Genomic DNA, 23,832 nt, shown 5'->3' with positions numbered 1-23,832 from the left:
CAGGCAGATATAAAAGCTCTTTTACCTTTACTCCCTCCTTACATGATCATATTCAATGCAGAATATGCAAGGACAACTGGGAAATGAATTTCTCAGTGGTCTTCTTTTAAAAACATAAAAGAACATAGCCACAAAGCACTTAAATAGCCAGGAGCATACAAGAAAATGAAACACATTCTAGAAATCAGTAAATGATAATAATGTAAACTCATTTACAAAGGCCACAATGGCTTCTCAAGAGGTTGTTGATCTTCCGACAGTGGTCTCCCAACCAACGGACTCTGTTCTTCAGATCCACCATTTAGAGTGCTTTGGTTCAGCTCAACTGTCCCCCTCCACAAAGGAATTGTCACAATTGACACAGAAGCTTGCAAACAGCTCTGAGTGGAAAAGCTGCATGAAGTCGGTCTCAAGATAGTAAGTAGTATAATTGCTACTGAGCGGGCAATCTCCCTTTGAAAAATGCTACTGTCCCATCAAAACCAGTACATCACATCATCTGAACAATTTCTCACCGAAAGCATGTCATTGCTCAACACACCGTCCCTCCATCCATTCTCTGAACCGCTTATCCTGTTCAGTGTCACGGGTCAACAAGCTAGTTAAGGCAAACATAAATCACCCAGGAATAATCACAAAATATAGATAATATGCTTATTGAAGTCTGCTGACTGCTATTTCTAAGTTGTAAATGTAGCTGAGAAGGCAGAGAACATCTGCCTGGGAGATTCACACATGACACAGTGGGTTTCTTAGTGTTCACTATTGTCTTTAACCACTCAAAAACAACCTTCAGACTCAAACAATATAATTTATGTTCTGTGTTATGATGCTACTGTAGATGCTCTGACTGACCTTTGTGTTGTTCTGTCAGATTGAGATTGTTGTATCCCTCAGTGCAGATTGCCAATTTACTCCAAAATCATTGTATTAGCAACTAAATTTAAACCAAATAAGATTCTTGTGGTTGCAGTGAATTATACCAGCTACTTACAGTATTGTTTCCTTAAATGTGCCTGAAAAAAAATCACCTTTACCAGAATAACCTCCGAGCTGTCAGCCACAATGAGCATGAGGCACTAGCTGCATTGACTCCACAGGATTGCAAAGACGAGGGCAGCCACTTGAGAAAATTTGCCTTATTCTGACACACCTGCTGCTGCAGCACTAATATGCTGTTATAAAATACAAATCCATGCTGCTTTTGCTGCAGTATGTTTGTGCTGTTTTTTAGGTTTAATCCCACATTATTGTGCTCTATAGACTGTTTATGGACTTTATAATGATGTGTTCTGTTCTGTACTGTTTATGTGCAGTAATGCACTTTCAGATTTTCAGTGATCTCTATAATTCAAATGAACACATTCAGATACAAGTGTGTTGAGGACTGTTTACAGAATACAGCAATCAGTGTCTATTAGTCTGATGATACTTTAATATCTGTGAAATGTTCTCTTCATGTCACATTTCAGTGAGACATTCTCTGATGCCTGAATGCGCCACTGTGATTCTTTTGTTGGCTCATGATTGGTGCATAGGATGTGGCACAGTTGATGTCATAGATACATTTACTGTCTGGCAGTCCTGTAATTTTGCCACATGTTGCCATCTGGCCGGGGCACGGTGCCAGCCCTGCTAGCCTGGAGGGAGCCCACAGACGTTGCGCTCCGACCTTCATGCTGAAACAGCTGATGTTTTGGACGCTCAGGCCCGTCTTGGCTCTATTTAGAAGTGCCTGACACATGCTAAATTGATTAAGACTGTCTGAGCGGTAAATGCAGGCTGGCAGAGTTTGATGGAGATAATCTGTGTGTGACTCAGTGTACCCTTAAAGGCACAAAAAGTTGTCCTTAATGTTCCATTGCTTATGCACTAGTACTCCTTCCAGTACCTGTCATTGCTTTTGATGGATATACTTTGACACCCTGCTGTTGTCATATGTCATCGTAGAATCTTTTCTTTCTTGATTACAAAGCTTTAGGGAAAACTTGCATAGTAATTCAAACTAAATGCTACCATTCCACGAAAAACAGTCTTTTGCATGCTGCTTGAAGCCCTTTTTGAAGTCGAGGCTTAGAAATGTAGGCTACATGCTTATTTGCAGGCTACGCACTTATCACATGCCTGGTGCACCTCTTGCAGAGGGCAGTTTTCCTCGAGGGAAAGTGCAAGGTTTAGGATTATAGTTTAGAATGATTTTTCTAACACATGTACACACATGCTTGCACACACACAAACGCTCAAATGCACGGCCTTCTTGCAAACCCTTTAATGCTGGAACACAATGGGGCTCTGTTAGTAATGCAGCTTTAGATTTTTTAGCATGGAAACAGGGAGCGCTTTGTTGGCGCTTCAGAGCCTCTTTGAATGTTTCAGAACCATATTTCCTCATTCCCTCAAGAATCATTTGTACTACATTGTAAAATACAAGCATTGTTACCTTATTAGTGTATGTGTTGCTGATCTTAGCATACTTGTGTTTCATATCTGGTGTGGAAGTTGAATGAACCCTTTGTCAATTTGAGCAGGCGAGCTCATGTTTCAAGTGGTTCTGAATGTGGCATGTTCATTCGCTCTGTGTGATACCCCATTATGTATCACATGATTTTGCCTGGCGTCCCTCCTTCTGACTGGCCATCCATCGTGGCTCTTAGCGGCTCTACCTTGATCCAGAAATCATACACAGATCACCTGTGTAGTGAGAGGGGTGGCAGGCAATCCCTCAATTAAGGCCAACCCCCTATCAATCTCTCCTGACATGTACAGAAATGAGAAAAAACTTTAAGTAAAGATCTTATATTAAAAAGACTTTTGTGTAATGGGAACTTGTGGGTGAATGGGGATTATTAGGCACAGGTGCATTTGCCCCTATTTTTACATATGTAAATCAATTTTTTGTCTCTTTTCAGTGTGTAGAGCAAAAAATGTTACCGTAAGAGCTTCTTCATGGTTTTTCTTTCTTTCTGAGGTGTTTCACCCCAGCTATCCTCACGTAGTTGATCAGCTATGCAGTGTGTGATCCAAGCAGGTCGTTGGCAGTTAGTTTTTCACCTGTTGAAATCAAACTCAACAGAAGAAAAATAAAATGTGTGTAACTGGAGTTATACTGCAGTGTGTGGGATCCTCTCCTCCACTCTGCTCTTTCTCTACTCTACTGAGTGATGTGTGTGTCTGTGTGTGTGGCTACTCGTTTCTATAGAGCCCCCCCCAAAAAATTGCCACATTAGATTTAACAGGCCTGGTGACACACAAGCACAAAGTGATTTATTTTGGCCAATCAGCCGAGTAAATCTGATTGGAGGCCCCTGAAGCATCTTTTAACTCTCTTTATCACCAGTGTCAGAGTTCCTCTGCACAGCTTTGCCCTATCCATTTGGCCCATTCTGCTGTTGGTTGACAATCTTTTGAAAAGCCTTACTCAAGGTTTTTTTGGCAAATGTTGAGACCTTGGAGGAGTGTGCCTTTCCTCTTAGTGAGTCTGACATCCCCCTCTGCTCATGTGCTCACACTCCTCTTTCCTTCTTGTGCTTCTCCTGGTATGTTTGACGAAGTTTGGCCTTGTCAGTAGCCTGAGAGACTTGAGTTTTGGCTCTGAGAATCAAAACAGAATCCAACATTCCTCCATTTAGCTTAGAAAAGATGTTGCTAAACATGTGTCTCTGTGGAGTTTTTAATGCTCACCTTTACAGTAGTGTATGTACTGTATTGATACTATAGATGTGTAGATGCATGACAGATTTGCGCAATGTATTTTTGATTTGGGGTTTTGAGACTATTTGAGAATGTAAGCAAAATCTTTTTTTGCAAATGCAGATGAGCTAATATGCATACACATTAGGCAGAAAACAGCACTTGTGTTTTTGTGCATGCATTTGCTGCACATCTGTGTCGAGAATTAACTAGACAGTACTTGACTGGAGTGCATATGCAAGCAGGCTTTGCTGACGTCTTCTCTGTCATTTAACTCAAACACTGCGAGTGTCTCTCCGGGCCCGTGTTCATGTGTGCATATATATATATATATATATATATATATCAGCCCAGCGCATACGCTTCTCCCAGCGCTGTGTGACCTCCATTGATACCCTCTCAAGTCCCTGGAAGAGAGCTTCGGAATGAGAAATTAATTGCCAAACAATGCATAGCTCCCATCCATTACGGTTCTCATCATGTCAGATGATATCGAAGCATTACCGGATGTCTGGCTGCATAATTTACCACACCCCCTCACCATCACCATCCTCCCACCCCCCACATCCCAGTTGCACTCTCTGATGGATTTGTGGGCCTGCCACAAAAGGCTCCATGAAATGACAGGACTTTTATCATCATTTTACTTTCCAACCATTCTCCTTAGCAAATGAGGACACGTGTAGCTTTTTGGTAGGATTGTATGACGTAAACATTAGGGAATTAATAAGCTTGGGAGCTGAGTGAATCATGCAATTGTGAAGCGGGTACTGATGATCCTTTCTGTGTGTATATGTAAATATTTCTCATCATAGATAATATTTTACAATATGACTCAAAAATGAATGCTCAATTAGCTGATGGCTGAGAATTAACAAACGCTGCCTTTTTTCTGTAGAGTTAGGGTCACATTGGGACACGTCTTTTAATGTTAATATCAAATTTGTTATATTACTGTATTGGTCAGCTATGGTAAAAAAAAAAAAAAAATTGAAGTTAAACATTTTAACAGACTGAAAGTTTCCCAACATGATACATTCGTGTCTGCCATTAAAATGTAACATTAGCTTAATATTAGCACTTATATAATATTAGTCCGTTTCTGCAGCAAAGACATCAAGACACACTTCCAACTCATTTTCCATCATCAGGAATTAATATCTTCTGTGACATGTTAAACAACCATCATCATTAAAAGCAACAGTTCAATATTTTGGAAAGTGCACTCATTTGCTTTCTTGTCGAGGGGTTAGATGGGAAGATCAATCACTTTCATGTCTGCATGGTAAATTTAGGGCTATAGCCAGCAGCCGGTTAACATAGCTTAGCATAAGGACTGTAAACAGGGGAAAACAGCTAGCCTGGTTCTGTCTGAAGGTAACAAAATCCACCTACCAATATCCAAATAAGCCTGTTATGCCTGTTATCCTGAACCGTGACAAATATGTAAATTTAGTTCTCATATACGATATGACCCCCAACCAGCAGAGCAGTTAAATTGCCACCACTCCAACAAAGCCTCCCACTGGGAATACTGAAGTGAAACCTTAAATTTTACAGTTTGCTCCAAACCAGCATGAATTTATAATGGTATTTATAAATGGAAATTTGACGCTTTAATTGGAGATGTGTAAAAATGCCAGCAACGAAAGCAAACTGAATCCATATTCCCTAAAGAGTCCAAAAGAAAAACCACCCCAAGTAAATTATTAACCTGTAGTCAACACTGTTGTTAGGACCGTCAGATCAAACTGGCGAAATTAAACAAGTTGTATTGGTTGTAATTTATCTCTGAGAGATCCACTAACAGCCATGATCACGGATTTGGGCTTCAAGTACGCTTCACTCTAAGTCTATGTCCCAGCACCCAGAAATCCCATTTTGCAGGCTTTAAACAGGTTCGTAGAAAGTTAATTGGTGACATCACACAAAGACTGTCCAATATTTTTTAGTCTGTGCAAGTGCCCAGTGAAGATGTAACCATGCATAAAGGTTCAAATACTAAAATTAGGAGGTAATTGGGTTCAGCACGAGGTTGGAAGAGTCACTTTACCGTCTGATGTTCGTTTCATTTTTAAACCCGAAAGCCCTTTCCACCTCTTTTGATCTCGAGTCTGCAGAAGTTTCTCCGAGCCGACGAGCCCGCTCTTGGTGCAGAAATGGCAAGTCATATAAACCGGATTCATTTCATAATAGCATAGCAGGTTTCTTCTTTTTTTTTTCCTGGAGCGAAGTAGAGTGGGGCTTATCTAATTGTGGAAGCCATGAGCCCTGGGATACAGAGAGAGAGGCTAATTAGTTAGAAATTAATGCTTTGAAATGAAGCACAAAGCTCTGTGTGTGGTGGAAACAGACTTCATGCGTTTGGTGAGGGGTGTTTTGTGCAATAGAAGTGGAGTATAAATGATGAGTGGAGTTGGTGTTGAATGAGAATAAAGCCGACAAAAGTTTGCTCCTGTCTTTTATGAATGAAAGGGTCGCCTATTTAGGTGTAGGAACATTCTTAAGCCCCTTAGCTTAGGAATCATGAATATCTGATCGCTGGCTGTTAGTATCATTCGTTTTTAATCAACTTTGTAATGCCTTTGAGAATGCATTGAATCTTTAATATACAGAAGATAAATGACTTTGAGGTTTGTGGCCATTTTAAGTTTGTGTTATATCATTGAGCAATATCTAAACACATCCTAGGACCCAGTTCTAATTAAACAGTATGCAAAGAGATAGTGCTTGTCAAGAAGACATTGAAATAAGAAATTAATAAAAGCAAGAGTTCACCCATCTATAATCATATTTTCATGGCTTGTTTTTGGTCTAAAATTTTGTCTTTTTTTTTCTTCTTTTTTTAAAAAAACCCCACAACTAAACTCGCATTCAGATCTTCCTGTAAGGTCACTCATGAGTCCCTCGTAGCATACCAAAGTCTTGTTCACCTCGTTTGTGCTCTTGAGCTCAGTTTTCTTTCTCTCACTTCATCCCCTTGGATAGAATGGGGAAAGCTGGCAAAGCAAAACAAAATGTCCTTGTGTTGTCTCCAAGGCGATAGTGCCTGCAGACTGTGGCTGCTGTCTGCTGCTGGCTTTTTTTTGTGCGCTCATCTCATGGAAAAGATATACAAGTTTGCTCAAGGACACTGTCTTCTTTTCCACTCCTGCTCTTTGTCTCTTGTGTGTGCCTTTGCAGGCGTATTTAACATGCTGCGCGTTGAAAAATAATTCAACAGTGGGCTCAACGGGATCAACTGGAAGTATGGAATTACATTCTAGACATGGTTCCCAGTGACTTTGAATTAACTTCATGCTGTGATGGCGATTTCCTCTAGCCATATTTCTCTGTACTGTCATATAACCTCCAGCATTAAAGAAGGTGATATGGTAACTTTTATTATTATTATTCAAAAAGGATTGGTAAACTAAATTGTTCTTATTGTCTTTGAAATTAAAAGACAATGATAGCTCTATTTGACTCAAGATTCTTTCTCTTACAAATGAAAAGTTGCAATAAGCAATAAAACGTACCATTGTTCATTCAAACCTAATATATAATCTGGTGTCTTTTTTACTATTATGTCGTCCTATAAGACTCAGGTTAATGCATCTCATATCCCTGTACAGTTTACTTACTTACATCAGTCTGCATTTTTGACAGCTAAAGCAACAGAAACTCCCTCAGCAAAAATCTGTCACACACACAGAATCACTCCTGTATCAGCCATCCTGACCAGTACAATAATTCCCTTATCCTAATAGGCCCGTCTGCACATCCTTTTAGCCACTAGCTTATCTGAGCCTGTGCACTGTGACCTTTAGTGACCTCAATATGAGCAGTGAATTTCCATGATCAGATTTCCATGAGGTACGCTAATGGTCTCCTTTACTATATGCAGTTTAAGCACAAGCAGCTGATTTCAATTATACTTAAATTGTTGCCACTTACACATACTTACAGATGCATAAATAGGTTCTTTCATAAATAATCAAATAAATAGATTGTTGTCCTTGAAGATATTTCTCCCTCCTATTTTTCATGTTCATCACCAGCTGAAGGTTCCACTGGGCTGCCGTGGCGCAGATTGATGATGATGTCTAATAGTGGTTATAGAATGTAAATGGTGATGTCTTGGTGGCTGGTGGAAATGTTAAATACCTTTTTGAGCATTAATGTGATTTTTTTTTAAAGCCCTGTTGATGGGTGGTAGTGTCAATTTATGTTGGTTGATGAGGGTTTGTGTCGGAGCATGTGACCAAGCATTTGTGCTAGCTTATTCAAGTGTTTGCATCCATATCCATATTGTGTAATAGCATCTTGTCCAAGCTCTTGTGTTTTCCAATAGCTGCTGCATACTTGTTTTTTTCTGTCTGTTACAAGTTATACAGCCTGCATTACCTGGTAGTAAAAAAGGCTCTGCATGCCTTTAGTTCACATTGCACTTCAATTAGATTCTTGTTATAGTTCCACTTTACTGATGGAGTGCCTCCACAGGAGTGTCCAAGAAACCGGTGGATCTTAAAAACACAACAAACTATTTTGTTAGCGAGAGAAAACAAATACTCAATCAGCTTGGAACTCTTGCTGCGATGGCAACCTATTTAATCAACCTTGGCTGTCTTTGAATGCTGTTAAGCGTTGAATGCATTGACTGCTGATAGCGGTCTGGTTTGTGTCATTACAGCCTCCAGGCATCTCTGCGAACGGTGGCACTAATTTATGCTGTCTTATTTCGCCGCTTTCAAATTCACCATACAGAGAAATTGTCCGATTGCAAATTGAAACTCACTGAACTGGATTTCAGCAGTGATGTCTGTTATCTAAGTTCTCTGGATATGTGACGTCCGTTACACCTGCCAACCTAAAATCGACCCTCATTAAATGTTGTTTTGCTCCCCTTTCATACAGAGATTAGGACCATTTGTCACTTCTGTCGTTTTGATTGTATCTCTGCATTAGCCTGAAACAACGCCTGTCCCAAATTGCATTTTCACAAAGGCCCAGATTGTGGGTGTCTGTGAGTAAAAGCTCTCTCATGGAACTACAGCAAGCTGCCTTTTTCCACACCACACACAGTAATAACATCATGACATATAGAAATGTCAGTATAGCAATCTTCAAGCAAAAAAAATGTATAATGAGTAATATAGCGCAATGTTCCTAAATAAAGGTATTCCATAGGACACAGTTTCATAGAAAAACCCTCGCTGCTTCCCTCTTTCTGAAGATATATTATGAAATATGACCTCTGACCCTCTGTGGATTAACCAAGTCCACACATTCATAAAAGGCCTGTAGCTAAATTAATTTGGGGCCTCTATTTTCCAATCAGGGACACAGCGGAAGGAATATAAAAGGGACAGAATGGATTAGTAAAAGGGATGGTTGATGACAGGAGTCAAGGAGGTGCATATGAATTTGAGTGGGAAGAAAAGGATTACTGAGCCAGTGTATTGGTGTATTTTGATGTGCGTGTGTTGGTGTTATGGTAGCCCTTGTCCCCAACAGCTCAGGTAAACAGCGTCATTAGCACAGTATTTCAGTTTGTCCCGGCTGACCCAGAAAAAGCATGCAGCTACAACACCAAGCTATTGAGAGATATGCCCTCGTCAACAACTACATTTAGACTGCACAGCTGTAAGTGTGTGTATATGTAGTGTGTGTTAGCTTAGCCAGCGGGGGTCCCAAACCAGACACCATGCATGCCCATGTAAGTCACACCTGCCAGTTCCAGTTGATCCTCTTTGAACTATCTTCTCTTAAACTGACACATGGAAAGGAGAGAAGAATAGAACTCCCCTGCGTACACTGTCATTTTTTCACCAGCAGCAAAGTAAATTTTCCTCTCAGACGTTAATGAAGTGTGACTGAAAAAAGAAAGACATTTACTCTCAATCTTCTTTTTCCAACTCTGCATTTTTCCTAGAATCTGTCAGTTCACTGTGTTCCTTCTTTCTCCTTTGCCAGAAACATCCTCCTCTGTAATGGTGTACATGGACACAACAACTACAACGACAAGGACCACCACTCGACCCACCACTGTTACCATGACAACCACAACAGCCAGGACTACCACTATCAAGGTGCCTGCCACAACAGCTGCAATGGCCCAGTGGCCACGGACCACAACCACAGTGGTGGCCCCTCATCAGACACTGGTGGAGGGTTTGGTCCCAGAAGACGAGGATGACGACGACAGGGTGCCGCCTTCATCCAAGCTTCCCAACATCAGGGTGGAGTATTGTAATCCCCTGGTGATGATGGACATCTCCTGGCCCAAGACCAAGCAAGGCGTGATGGCCAAGATGCCCTGTCCACCTGGAACCATAGGTAATTTAGATTTTTGTAATGTCAAATATTTAAAGGGAAATTATGGTTTCATACAATTTGATTACTTGATTACAACTCTTACAACTTGATTTTTGTAGTAATAACCAGAGTAGATTTGGGAACGTTGCTAAAAAGAAGTTTGATGGGGCAAGGAACATGAGCAGTCAGAGGATTATTGAGTTTTAAACAAACCCTCAGGTTAGCCAAATTTATTGAGATAAAATGTGGGCCATCCATTCATCTATTAATTAATTCATGGAAACTAATGTAGGTCCAAAGTCGAGGTGGCAGAAGGCTAAGTAAGGTAGCCCAGACAGTTTTCTCCCAAGCCACACCTTCCACCTGTACTTGGAGGATTGCTGGGCTTTTTCAGGTCAGATGAAATATATATCTCTCCAGTGTGCTCTGGATCTATTATTTCGATTATCTAAGGGTGAACCTAGTCTACCTATGAAGGAAACTAGTCATTATATCCAGGTTCTCATTCTTTGGTCACTCCCCAAAGCTCCTGCTCATTAATGAGGGTTGGGATGTAGATCGACTGGTAAATTTAGTGTTTTCCCAGATCTCAGCAATTACTTTGGCCAAAACTATGAAAATAAGTTAGTAGTTAGTTTTAATAAAGCGGAATTTTCCTTTAAACTTGTCACTGGACATCTCACTACCTACAATCACATATTTTATTCATTTGTCCACTCCTGTTTTCTGTATATGTTTCATTTGTTGGTTGGTCTACCACTTTACAGTACATGGAGTGCCAATAGAGTATAACAATGTCATTCCAAGTAGTCACATGCAGTTAGCCTGATTAAACATCCAAAACCTCAAACATTCCTCTGTTGAAAAGTGATGCAAATCTGCTGGTGAAATATATATGTTGTTTCTTTATTCCGTCACTCTGTGTGGATGTCAATACTCTCGTTAGGAGACACAGTCTACTGTGAGGCTCTTCGCCTTGATGTTGGTCGCTGGTGTGTGTTTTGTTTATGTTTACACTCCCCCTGCAGCACTCGTTCTCTCGCTTCCTGGCCTCCCTCCTCATTCTTTATTCCTGACTCACTGATGCAAGCCTAAAGATAGCTTAGCATTGCGTCTGTATAGAAATGAGTAACTAGTGCACCATACACCCATATTTATTTCCTGTCTCTCAGGACACAATGGGTGTAATTAATTAGTGGCTAAACACGTTTGTGTTTGGCATTTTGAAAGGGCTGTTGAGCTTTGTTTATCAGGCATCAGACCATTTGTCTCTATGTATGGTGTTCCAACTCTGTCTTTGTATCAATACTAAGAGAATGAAGTCAAGTGTGCATTAAGATAAAATCAATGTTTGCTGCTTTAAATATAAAAGCTTTACCTCAAAGTAAGAATATTCGAATGCTGATCTAGCAGCAGTTCATGTTGTAATGAGACCTGGCCACTGAACAGAGACTTTTTAAAGTAAAGGCTCTGATGTTATAAGGTTGAAGATCATGCTGCTTTCTTAAAATTAGGAGATGAATAGCGAGGGAAGAATAAAAGCTTAAACTTAACAGAGGTAACCTAGAAACCTTGATATTGTGGGTTTCTGCAGTCTGACAGTATTGTTGCATAAGTAAAGCAACTCAGTGGTGGTGATACATTATTACAAACCCAAAAGAATGTAAAGGTAATGTAAATGAGATATGTTAAAATTGTAAAATGTGCCTTTTTCTGAAGCCTTTCTATCATGATTTTTTATAGAGCAAGTCACCCCAGATTGGGGAGTGACATCATACCCTCACATCTGGCTTGAAGCCTACAAAAAAACTCATTCATTTCATCAATCAGCAAACAGTCAGACACACACACACACACACACACACACATACATACATACATACATACAGGCTTCATTAATGGGCAACACCAGCACCCGTCGAGACCTCACTAACAGCCGTCATATGGCAAGATAAGATGAACACATACCCCACCTCCCCCCGGCGCACTCTTCAAAGCCATTGCTCTTCAGACGACACTGCCAAGCAGAACACGACTGTGTGAGCTTCCTCTGCCACTCTTTGAAAGTTCCTCGAGCTCCCCTTCCATCTACCTCACTTCGCTCGCTGTCATTCTGTCTCCCCCCCCTACACCCCTCCGACTCCTTCTCTTACTCCTCTCTTTCATGCTCCTTCTCCTGCCTCTCAATATTGGAGGAAAATGCAGAGTCCCTTATCTTATAAACCCATCAAACATAAGGCTGTCCAAGGTGGACTGGGGAAGGAAATTATATGTCAATCAAAATTTATATCTCTTAATGCTGGCCGTCTCACCCTCCAACACACCCTTCCTCTAAGTACAAGCAAGGGCAATTTAATGTCAGCATGTAGCCTTGCTGATATCAGCTCTGAAAATATAGACGCAAGTTATTTGAGGTATGTGGAAGTCAAAGGCACTCTTTATTTTTTGATACATTGCATCCATTTGATTCATTGCAAAATAACCACAAAAACTGTTTGTTTATACTTTATGTCTCTTGATTAAATGTATTTAATTCATTTAGTTAAAGTTAAAGGGGAGAATAGCAGGGTCTTAACAGATGATGGTCACACTGTTTCATTTTACTCAATATCTGGAGGGTTATTCATACCAAAGCCCAGATGGAGCGTGAACACAGTCACTCCCCAAACCACATCTCTGTCAGCAGAGACAGTTTACATCAACCAGCTTAATTGACCTTTCGTGATGAATTCAGCTATGGCAGTCTTAATTGGCACCTATTTTGGTGTATTTTCTTTCTCATGCAGGAGTTGAATTGTCACACGCATGCAGACACTGTCTTGACTTTTAATGATTAAATACAGACGCTGTCTGGGCGAGCTCGGCTGGCCTTAAGTGAGGCAACTTAATTTTAGTCACTTTAAGATAAAACCATCCAATTACATTTTTCTACATCCATTAATTTAATCACTCAAGAATTGTGTTTCTTGGGACGTTGCAGTTTTATTTGGACTAGTTTTGCAAATAAGAAAAGTCCTTGACATACAGAAGATTGGGCATTAGTTGACAAGACTGAAAGCATTGTGTAGTCTATATCTCTATAATGGGAAAGAGAAGTAAGAAGAATGAGAAAATGTGGGTAAGCTTCACACACATTCACATTGACATGTGTCACTGTAGCTGTTCTTTCTTTACTGACATGGTTGTGTCTCTTGACCTCATAAATTTCATGGCATTGTTCTCACCAAGCCACTGTTCTTCTCTCTCTAGGCGTGGCCTCATACATGTGCATGGGTCCAGAGGGATACTGGGACCCCCAGGGACCCGACTTTAGCAACTGTACCTCCCCCTGGGTCAACCTCATCAGCCAGAAGGTACCAAGCTGCACGACATAATAAGCAGAAAATGTGCTGCGTAAAGTAACGTCACAATTAGTTTGTTGCTTTTTGTTTTTATGATTTGGAATCATTTTCATCAGAAAAAAGCATAAAGATGGCCGGAAGGATTTGGCACTGAGTTTAAATGTTATTTTGATGTGTGAATTTGTGCCCTCTAAGCCTGTTTTAAGTAACATTTGCACATAAGTTTAGTTTTTGTTTGTTTTCTCGTTTGTTTTTTGTCTCTTCTTAACTGGTCAATTAATATAATGGATTAGCTGGAAGAGTTACTCAATAGAAAGGTTATACTTGTGTGTGTGTGTGTGTGTGTGTGTGTGTGTGCGTGTGTGTGTGTGTGTGTGTGTGTTTGTGTTTGGCGTGGGTGGTTGGATGGGGGCGAAGTGTAAACCAATACCTCAGTGCCTTACTCTAATGGACTGCTGTGGGTAACAACTAATCCAGACCACTTTCTGTCCCACGACATGATGCAGCAGTTAGTTGCATTCCACATTTCTCAAGCACAAATGATTTGTATCTCCTCCTCTACGGGCAAGTTATTATGCAAAGCCCCAAATAAAGCTTCCTGTGTTTAAATCTGTAATAGAATCAAATAAAAAGAGAGAAGGTTACTGCAAGTGAGCATCAGGGTTCCAGGTTATGAATTGCAGGCAATGTTGAAAATGTTCTCCCTTAAACTCATAGGACCCTGAGGCGTGCATGTTATAACACTTATGATCTACTCAATGGCACAAAGCTCGGCCCATTAAACAAACGGCAGTTTGCAGATATGGATGGAGAATGGCTGTTGGGGAACAAAATAGAAGGTTGCGAAATTATCAGGTGCATTTCTGTGTACCGCCATTTGAGCGGTGCAATGAAGCTTCACTACAGGCTGCTGTTTGGAGAAATTAACTACAGCAAAGTTATTTCTGAAACTTGCTTTATAGGCTGTTGTTGTTGTTGCATGGATTCAACACTAACAGTTTGACTCTAATGTAGCATATTGCCTGTTAAAATCTACAGAAAGAAGTGACAATCAAGTAATGCATGTATTTTTAACAAAAGTGTTGTTTATCTTTTTTTCTTTTTTGCGCAAATCACACTTCAGCAGTATGCCTGTCGCTGTGGAGACAGGAAGACTTTAATGAAGATCAACGTGTCAGAGATCTGGAATGCCCATCTGGCACTTTGTTATTTGATATCTAGAGCCATTGTCCTAAATGTGGCACTGCTCATTACCAGATGGTTCTGTAGACAAAATGAGAAAGGAAGATGAAGAGAATAAAAAGAAATGACATCAGATAAGTATAAAGAGGGAGAGAGTGAAAAAAGCAGAGCTATTTACCCAGCATCCCCAGCTCCCCTCATTAAGAGACAAGAGCAAGGAGGGAAAATAGGAAAACATCTTCCAAAGACATGTTCCCCTGCACACACCTCTGTGAAGACCAATTTAAGCAGCATAATTGGCTTGGCTAATAAACTCACAGGCGATGATAGCAGGTGATGCCAAAGTAAATCGGAATGGGCTCGTTTTAGTTGGTGTCTGCGGATTTGAGGCTCATTTTACTCCACCTAGTGTATTAGTTAAAACCTTGAAGGTAACTGACCTTTGAACTACAACATTGCAAGTGAGATATTAGTTTCCCCTGTGAAAGAAATGGCAAAGGGCACTTTCCCTACTATTGTAAGCCAAACTTCATGATACATTTGACATACATTTGGCAAACATAGCGGTAACTCTGGTTAACTTCTCCACATCCAAAAAAAGCTGCTAACGTTAGCCTAAACTCTGGTAGGATCCAGTATCTGCTTTTTTTTAACCTAACCTATAACCACAGAAACTAATGTAGTAAGAAAATGATGATCCTTGGCCTTGGAAGTAATGCTCGCTAGGTAGTAAGCTAGTCAGCCCGAGATGCTAACGTGGATAAACACGCTATTTAATCCATTTCTTATACTTATGCTCTTGTGGTTTTTGTCAGAATTAATCATTGATGTGTTTCTTTTCATTGATATGTTCCTTATTTCCACAAGTCCCGAGACACAAAAATCACACAAGCTTTGGAACATCAGAAACAAAGAATATCCAACAGGATCTGTCCTCTGAGTACAACAGTATATAGTGCTCCCCCCTAAGCTGCAGTGCTCCCCATTATTTTCATAAAGGTGTAAGGCTATCTGGGGAAATTCCCTCAATAGTTGATTTCATTTTTGCTTCCGGATACAATATTGGCCCCAGTGTACACTTAGCTGAGTTTCGTCTCGCCACATTAATTGTGTGCAATATAGCAGCGGTTGGGGAAAATGTATAGGCTAAACGGCATTCATTTTAAGGGGCTACACATTTGTATATTGCAATTTGTCATGTTTTCCTGTGTTTTCCAGTGTGCAGGTTGTGGATAATAAGTTCATGCCACAGTAAAAAAACTAAGGATATGAGGCTTGTTTTTAACTTTGTTCAGCTGTAGAGGAATAAATGTTAGCCAATTCAGATATTTAAATGTTTCAGTCACAATTTGAATGAACCTTGAAGTGAATTCCCTCCTGTTTTGTGTTTGTCCCTTTTTTTTTTTTTACAGCTAAAAGCTGGAGAGACAGCTGCAGTCATTGCCAGGGAGTTGGCGGAGCAAACTAAGCGTAATCTTCAGGCAGGGGACATCACCTACACAGTGAAGGCCATGGTTCAGCTGGTGGATCTCCTCGACGTGCAGCTGAGGAACCTCACGCCAGGCGGCAAAGACAGCGCAGCACGGAGCCTCAACAAGGTAGTGAAAGAAACCACTCTTTATACACTTCTGCTTTGCTCTAAAAAATATCCTGATCCTCTAACAGACTGGATAAACATGGCCTGCAGGAATGGTGGCCTATTCCCCTGCTTGTCCACACTTGTTCAGATCAACCTTTGCAAAGGAGTAGACTGAAAATGAAGGAATTTTAGGTATACTATTTTACCCAATAGTGCCAATTTGTAGGTCAACATTTTCATTCTGACTCCTAAACCTTTACAAAATGGAGGCCTACCTATCAAAGACTTCAATCCAGTCAAACCTGAACAGTAGGTACTCTTTTAAAGATATGCTATTTGGCCTAGTGCTGTCAGATAAAATGATATCCACGGTTTTCCTGTGGTCCAGTGCATAATAAAACACACCTTCAATTTCAGTGGATAGCTCAGACACATCTCTTACTCTAGTATCATATATTATGCTATCAATTTTACTTTGATGTAGTTTAAAAGATGTTATCCACATGTCATGCTTGTCAAAAGCACTACATTTGCGCCACTTGATTTTTACTAATGGGACAGGGTAAGATTTAAGCTGTGGGAGTGCTGGGTTTTTCATTTTTTGCTGAACCTGAAGCTAATGCATTTATTCCCCAATTCACAGCAGAGCATAGTAAGGGGCACTCAGGCAAAGCGAGCTAAAATAATACTTTCTGTCTGCTGAGCAGCCAACAGAAAAGCAAACATCAGTGAAATTCAAAATGTCAGTCGTTAATTTGCTGGAGCGACTTCACTTGTAGAGGAACACGAACACCTGTTCTCAGATGGCTTTTTCGGGGTTGGTTTTTATTTCATTGCCGCAACAGACACAGATGTCCCCATTGAGATTTTAATGCCAGTTTTCTCCAATGGAGAGGGGAAGCAGTAAAGATGGCCAAAAGGCCTCAGAAGGGAACGTGATGAGTAAATTCACATTGAGGAGCAACTAGAGTTTATAATACCTCTTGAAAAAAAAAAGGTTAGTCATAAAACAACATTCAAGGTGGAGGCTGCTGCTGTAGGTTAGATTGCTGTTGTAGTCTTTAGTGTTTCTTGTAAAGATGAGGAAATGGCGCAAAGTAAAAAAAGCAGCTGGGTTGAGGGAAATGAAAAAAAGCTTTTATAACCAAGATAATTTATTTAAGAGGTCAGGGCTTACCTATGATTTACAGTTCTTTGTCTTCTGATATATATACTCCATTCTTGCAGTATGGTGCATGTATGGAGAAAAATGGCCCTGCAGCTTTCTTTTGTGTTCGACTTCCTTTGCTAATGAGAGTTCTCCCCAAGGAAACACCGGAGCCCAGAGGACTCTTCCTCTCTGCTCTGACAGTGGCTGATGTTTACCTCCCGAGTTCAATCATTTTGACACAATCTGCAAAGAGCTAAGCAAATTAAAGATTTTTTTTTTTTGATAGCGAAGCACAATGCTCTCTGCCAGCAGACAATGAAAGGATTGAGTTGGCAAACGGCGAGATCAGTGTCGTTTTCATGATCAAAGGGTAGTTGGCGAACGGTACGGATGGGACCGCTTCCAGAAGAGTGGGCTGTGATGTAGAGCAAGAGGCTCCTTTATGGGGAGATGGTACTCTTTGGAGCTAATCTGCATGGGATTTAGCATGGTACCAGAACCTAGCTGTTAAGCCACACAGTAGCTCTGTTTGCTACCCTGCTTGTATCACAACTCAATTAAAATTATTCACTCTCCATGCAGTGCTAACAGCATTTCTTTGAGCCTGAGCTTCAGCATTTGTCAGGTATGCTAAATTGTGAGTTCTCACGTGAATTTCTCAAGTGAAAAATTAAAATTAAATAAAATGTTAACCTTGAAATGACATTTAAGAGTGTCACAGGCGTATTCCCACATGCCTTGTATGTTTTATTTTAGTGCTAATTAACACAAGAGTCTAATGTATAATTAATGTATATACTGGTTTTCACACAATTTATGTAAAGTGAGGGTTGCCATAGTGAGGTGGTGTGTTTTTTTCTCACTACTCTCAAATCTGTACTTCAAGCAGAAATGTGTTTCAAGTGAAATAATTTGAGTCGACCTTTTGCTAACTTTTGCATTTTCTCTTGCAGCTACAAAAACGAGAGCGCTCTTGCCGGTTTTATGTTCAGGTATTTGGACCAAATTTTCCTTATACCTACTCTCCATTCCTTCATTGTGGCATCATTTTCATTTTTACCCCAACATTTGAAGTTTGACCTTTTGACGTGGAAAGAGCAAGCAAATATACCTCATACCTAAATGTTTAAGTCATATGTCATTATCCTCCCCTGCATGCATGTTGTGATATTCTCCTTCCTTCTCTAATACCAGGCTGAAAGTTTCTATGTTTTCAAATACCATATATCCATTGTGGACTTCTTAGAGGTCTCAATCATTTTAAAAACGCCCCAAAACTCTCACATTTTAACAGCACTGCTTTAAAGTAACCCTCATAAGCGGATAGCATCAGTCAAAAATGAAGCTCTCAGGCATGAAACACACTCCTACATTTCTCAGCAAATGCTTAAGAGCCAAAAGAAGTGACCTCATTATACCAGCAAGTCAACTTCTAACTACTAAGTCAGCCAAAGTCATGGCAAGTTATGATTTTCCCTGATGCATAATGCATACGTGTCCCAATTTAGAGGGGGGGGGGGGTCTCTATCGCTTCACTCAGCTATTTCTCAGGCTACTGAGTGGTTTTGTTAACTTTGTAACTCTGGAGTGACATTTTAACTGTCATCAAAAATAATTTCTACCTTGACAAGAGAACTATGGAAGAAGTTGACGTTTCTGTCTTCCATACAGATGGCACCTATAAAGCTGCACATTAGAGCCAGATGTTGTTTTATACGAATGTGATGCAGCACTCATGTTAAGCAACGTGCATTTTGCCTAGATTCCTCTGAGGCATGACAGAAGGCATTTAACTCTGTATATGGTCATGTGATTGTTCAAATGCCATCCAAGTGGAATGTATGTTTGTATACGGATGAACATGCTCACATGTGCAGATGGGTTTGTGGGTGTGAGATACTTGAAGGATAAGGTTGATGGTATTCTATATTTTTCATATTGTCAACAAATGCCATAGAAACAATCAACCAAAACCAACAATTGTCAATTGTCTGTGCAGCCAAAAGCCTGAAATAGCTCTGTGCCATAGACCTCCATTGTTGACCAGAAGAATGAAAAACATACTATTAAGCCACACCATTGCACCGGTCGATGTGTTACTTGATTATAATGAACGTGGGTGCTGTAGTTTCTTTTGAATCATGCACCATCCTGGTGCTGTAAATACTCACTAGCCCTGCAAGTAGGTATTAATCCGTGGCTGAAAATGGTCCTCAACAAATGTACTATTTACTTCTATATGAGTAACTTTTGCTGAAAACTACAATGACCAGCTGCTTTAGGAAATTAGTGGGCCATTTTTAAAAATACTGTATATTTGCAATCCATTTTTACAGCAGTGCTTGGACGTCTTGGATGAATCCAAATTTTGAACTGATGCTGATGCTAAATGTTATCATAATTCATCCTGAGGGGAGACTTTTTGCTAGGTTGCTAGGTTCATGTTTCCGCATTTTAACCCTATTCTTTGAGGATGTATTGTACACATCATACATGACTGTACACACTGCTCAGCTGTGCACCTCCTCCTGTGTTCCGTTCCCTAGCTGCGTTGACAAACCCAAACAACAGTGAAGAGCTTTCACTTGACGAACTGGAATAATGGAGCAACATCTGTGGCTTTAGGTAAACGCAGGCAGTGACTGCACGCGCTGCCAGCCTGTGAGGGACCTTCATTTATTAAGGAAATTTGGCAATGTTTTCTCCAACAGGGCCCTGGTGGTTGACATAAGTGGGAATAGCAGAGGAATACAAAGCAAATGAAAGGTGCACCTGCCTCTGCTGTCCCTCTGCTCAGAGACCACGCACGGTGCCAAAAACAGACTTTGACGGTACTTTGGGAAAAGCCAGATTGTGTGAGCGCAGGTGTGGCTGTGATGAAGGAGGACATAATCCGAGATAAAGTACAAGGCTTGATGTTGATGTCTAAATGAGATGAGGAGTGCTTCTCATTGTGATGGAGGGCTTCTATCTTGTTTAAGTGGTAAACTAGAAGATGACTCTTGAATTCACCTGGTACTGAGGTCTTGAACTTGTTAGGATCAGCAGGGAATTTCAATACAGAGAGCTTCATTTGCTGTTTCAGTTACATGTTCACAAACGGTTCAGCCTGTAGCAATCTCCCTGCCTCTGTTGATCCTGTGTAGATGAAACAATCCTTAATTATGACTACATCTGAAACTTTCTTGGTTGTTCATAAACAGTGATCTCTGCCACGTGTCATACCTGATTTAATCCCACTGAACAGGCCTTGATGAAGCTGCAAAGCGAATAATGATCAACTCCCCATGTTCTGCATTTCCCCTGCAGGAATGTTTCTCTCTTGTGCCCTTTGATTTCGAACAAACATGATAAAAATAGTGGTCTGCCTCCTGTGCCTTTTGGTCATATTAATGGCAGCTTGTTTATAGGCAGTGACATTATGGTCGTCCAATTACTGTGATTATGTCCATCTATGTTGTACCAAAGCTAAAGTCAAACACGCTAGCTTCAAATGGCCTCTCCCTCCGGCATTTATTTAGTTTAAAAGCATGTTGGAGATGTGGGATTTTCAGTAAATTATGCCATGAATACTGCTATTTCAACTCATAAAAGATACCAATAATATCTTGTGCCTTAGTAGGAGCCAAGTGAGTGCAAATTGGCAGGATACAGGGAAGATTTTGAGCTCCGACCCCTCATTAAAATGACACCTTTGCATGCAAAGATGACTGGGGGAGTGTCACAGCGCAGGATGACCTTAGAGCAGGCGAAACGGAAGGAGGCTCCTTGTTGGGGAATGTAACGAGATGATAAAATTTCCCTGGTAGTCAATTTGTTGAAAGATGAAGATAACCACATCCTCATAAACCTCCTCAGCTGGCCTGCAGTGCAGCGTTCTGCCTGAATAATCTGTGTGAGTGGAGAGAGTGGAAGGACCTCTCAAATGTTCAGGAATTTATGTTTTTGTTCATTGATTTAGCAAAGTTTTCAGAATATCCTTTGGTTTTCATTTTCTTTCTTTTTTTAGATGATATGTAAATTAATACATGTGCAGTACATACATAAATATTGCACTAATTCCATCTGTACAACAAAATAGACATACTCACCAATCTGCTGCTCCATGTTTCTCTTTTTAACAGAAAAACTGTTGTCATTAACTAATTCATTCCAATTTCTCCTATAATGCTGTTCGTCAATTAAACTCAACACTTGCTGCACATTTTATAAGCGAACGAACAACTGGAAATGAAAAATATTTCTGCTAGAAAAGAGGAACTCAGAGCAGCTCAAGTGTTGAGTTAAACATGACTCTGTTGGACTTGTGTAATACACAAATTTGATAAGGCAGCAGGTGAACTTGGATGCAGCAAACAGCATTAACAGCAAATTGAAAAAGCTGCAAATCAGAAAACAGGGAGGCTTATTTCTAAAATACAATAATAAATACTTACGAAATCGGGAAACTTGGAAATAAAGGCATGTATCTATTTCAAATGAAAGTCTGCCTCTCTCTGCTGTAAATAAAGGGCCCCTATTTGGGAATAGTACAATAGTAAGATGGGGAAAAAAAGCTCAAAGGTAATCCCTCAGAAACTCACATACACCCACTTACTACAGAGAAGAGGTTTCATGAAATATTAAACGAGAAGGTTGCAGAGATTCTCAAAGAAGACAGATGATTTGGCTAGCAGGTGAAATGAAACACACAGCGAATGAAATACAGAAATGATGCAACAGCTTCACCTGTGCCAAGAGACATCTAGTCAGATAGAAGAGGACAGAGAGAACAAGACATCCCACCTTGTTTGTGTTGTTTCCCCCCCACCCCCATTTTGAGATCAGCCTTCAACGTCAGTGAGAGAAAACAAGTTAGAGGAACCAACTGGTGAACAGGAAGGGAGGAGTGAGGAGAGAAATGAGGGGATGAGAGCAGAGTGCACACAGAAAGCAGACCAGCAAGCAAGCCAGGAAGGCAAGAGAAGGGAGATCAGCCTCAGCCAGAATCAATTTCCCAGACCCAGAGTTCATTTCATCAATCAGCACACAGATAGAAGCACACACACCACGGGTTGGCTTGGACTCCTGCCAAGCGCAAGCTAATGTCCACCTCTCCCTTCCTTCCCTCTGCATTGGTATAAATGGCCCGTGCACTGCTGCTTTTCACGCCCAGTCATCATCCTTGTTCCAAGTGGAACATTCCAGCAGTTAACGATTAGCATTTCCTCACGTACTGGGAACGAGAATATAGTTTTTTACTGCTGGCTTACATGTTTTTCAGCTCAAAAAATGGTGGGAGTTTGCAGCAGCAGAGTGAGCTGCTACACTTGACAGATGGAGTGGCAGTGTGCTAATAGCAGTAAAATAGCAGCAAGCCACCATCACATCTCTACGACTCAACTGCACAGACTATGATGCTATGATGATGGTAGTGGTGTGCTGCTTGGGTGCACCCTCCTCCTCCTCCTGGTGTTTTCCCACTGAGGCTGGAAATTATGCTGTTCTCTCACTGATCTCATGAAATTTTGTAGAATGAGCCCAACGTTTTCAAAATGCAATTATCCTGCTCTGTGCATGAGAATGGAGAGAAACAAGACTCCCCTTATGGCGATGGATTACATGGAGGAAACACAAATACAAACAGGGAGGGTTTGGCATTGAAATAGCATTATGGCAAGAAAAGACATGGATGTTGGTGTGAATATATTATCCCTCTAAATAAATTATTAAACTTTAAATTATATTAGTTAATATTTAACCATTACCAACTGACCACCCATGACCTCAACCCACTTGCTATCTATAATCTTATCGTTACCATTTTATCTTAAATTAATTGTTTGATTAATTGGTTGCCTGACAACCTCACAATGACATCAGGACTTAGAAGTCACTGCGTCTGGCCAAGAAATATTTTTTTGCACAGTTTAAAAAACGGGCTGGTAGATTGATTTTGTTAGCTTTTCACAGTGCCAGGCTAGCTGTTTCCATGTGTTTCCATACAGACATGAGAGTGGTTAATCTTTTCATCTATCTCTCAGCAAGAAAGCAAATGAACATATTTCCCGTATTGCATAAAAGGGCTTTTTGGATGTTTATGTTGCTACTTGGATTAAACTAAACCCATCCATTAACCTTCAAGGTCCCATGAAATGGCTTTGAGATCTTTTTTTCTGTGGTTGGATGTCTTTTTCCATTAGATTGCGGGTTAGGAAAGGATTTAACGTGGAAAGGGATTCCATTTAAGAGTTCAAACATAGACAGTATGTGGACTGCAAAATGGGAATTTGTCTTCATTGTTGTCACTTTCTACATAGACAAAGAAGAGAGGAGTGATGTGTTTTTCTCTTTAATGACAGGCTATGCTTCCTTTGACAGCACCAGTGATTTTGGCAATGTTGCGCCTTTGACACATGTTCATACTGCTTATAAGTTTAGAAACAAAAATATACCTACAGGTTTTATTTGGTAGGTTGGCTGGATCAATCCAAAATAACAGTGATGGCATTTTATTGGATAGACATATTACATACGCCCCTGGGTGCAAAATATGTCAGCAAAAACATTTTGACACTTAATAGGAATAGGAAGTGGTGGCTTTGATATATATA

General features: G+C 40.4%; 1 protein-coding gene across 1 annotated transcript in view; it reads left to right on the top strand.

Annotated features, from left to right (window-relative positions):
• The window catches only part of LOC139306005 (adhesion G protein-coupled receptor L3-like), a 122,903-nt gene that overhangs the window by 49,819 nt on the left and 49,252 nt on the right, over positions 1 to 23,832 (top strand). Inside the window, exons 5-8 of the mRNA XM_070929964.1 lie at positions 9,646 to 10,008; positions 13,237 to 13,340; positions 15,923 to 16,108; positions 18,193 to 18,231. Coding sequence (XP_070786065.1) covers positions 9,646 to 10,008; positions 13,237 to 13,340; positions 15,923 to 16,108; positions 18,193 to 18,231 — 692 coding nt within the window. The remainder of the gene's footprint in view (positions 1 to 9,645; positions 10,009 to 13,236; positions 13,341 to 15,922; positions 16,109 to 18,192; positions 18,232 to 23,832) is intronic.

Source organism: Enoplosus armatus, chromosome 23 (genome assembly GCF_043641665.1).
Source record: "Enoplosus armatus isolate fEnoArm2 chromosome 23, fEnoArm2.hap1, whole genome shotgun sequence".
Lineage (NCBI taxonomy): Eukaryota > Metazoa > Chordata > Actinopteri > Centrarchiformes > Enoplosidae > Enoplosus > Enoplosus armatus.
Note: the sequence above shows the minus strand (reverse complement) of the source record. Positions and strands in the feature narration are given on the sequence as shown.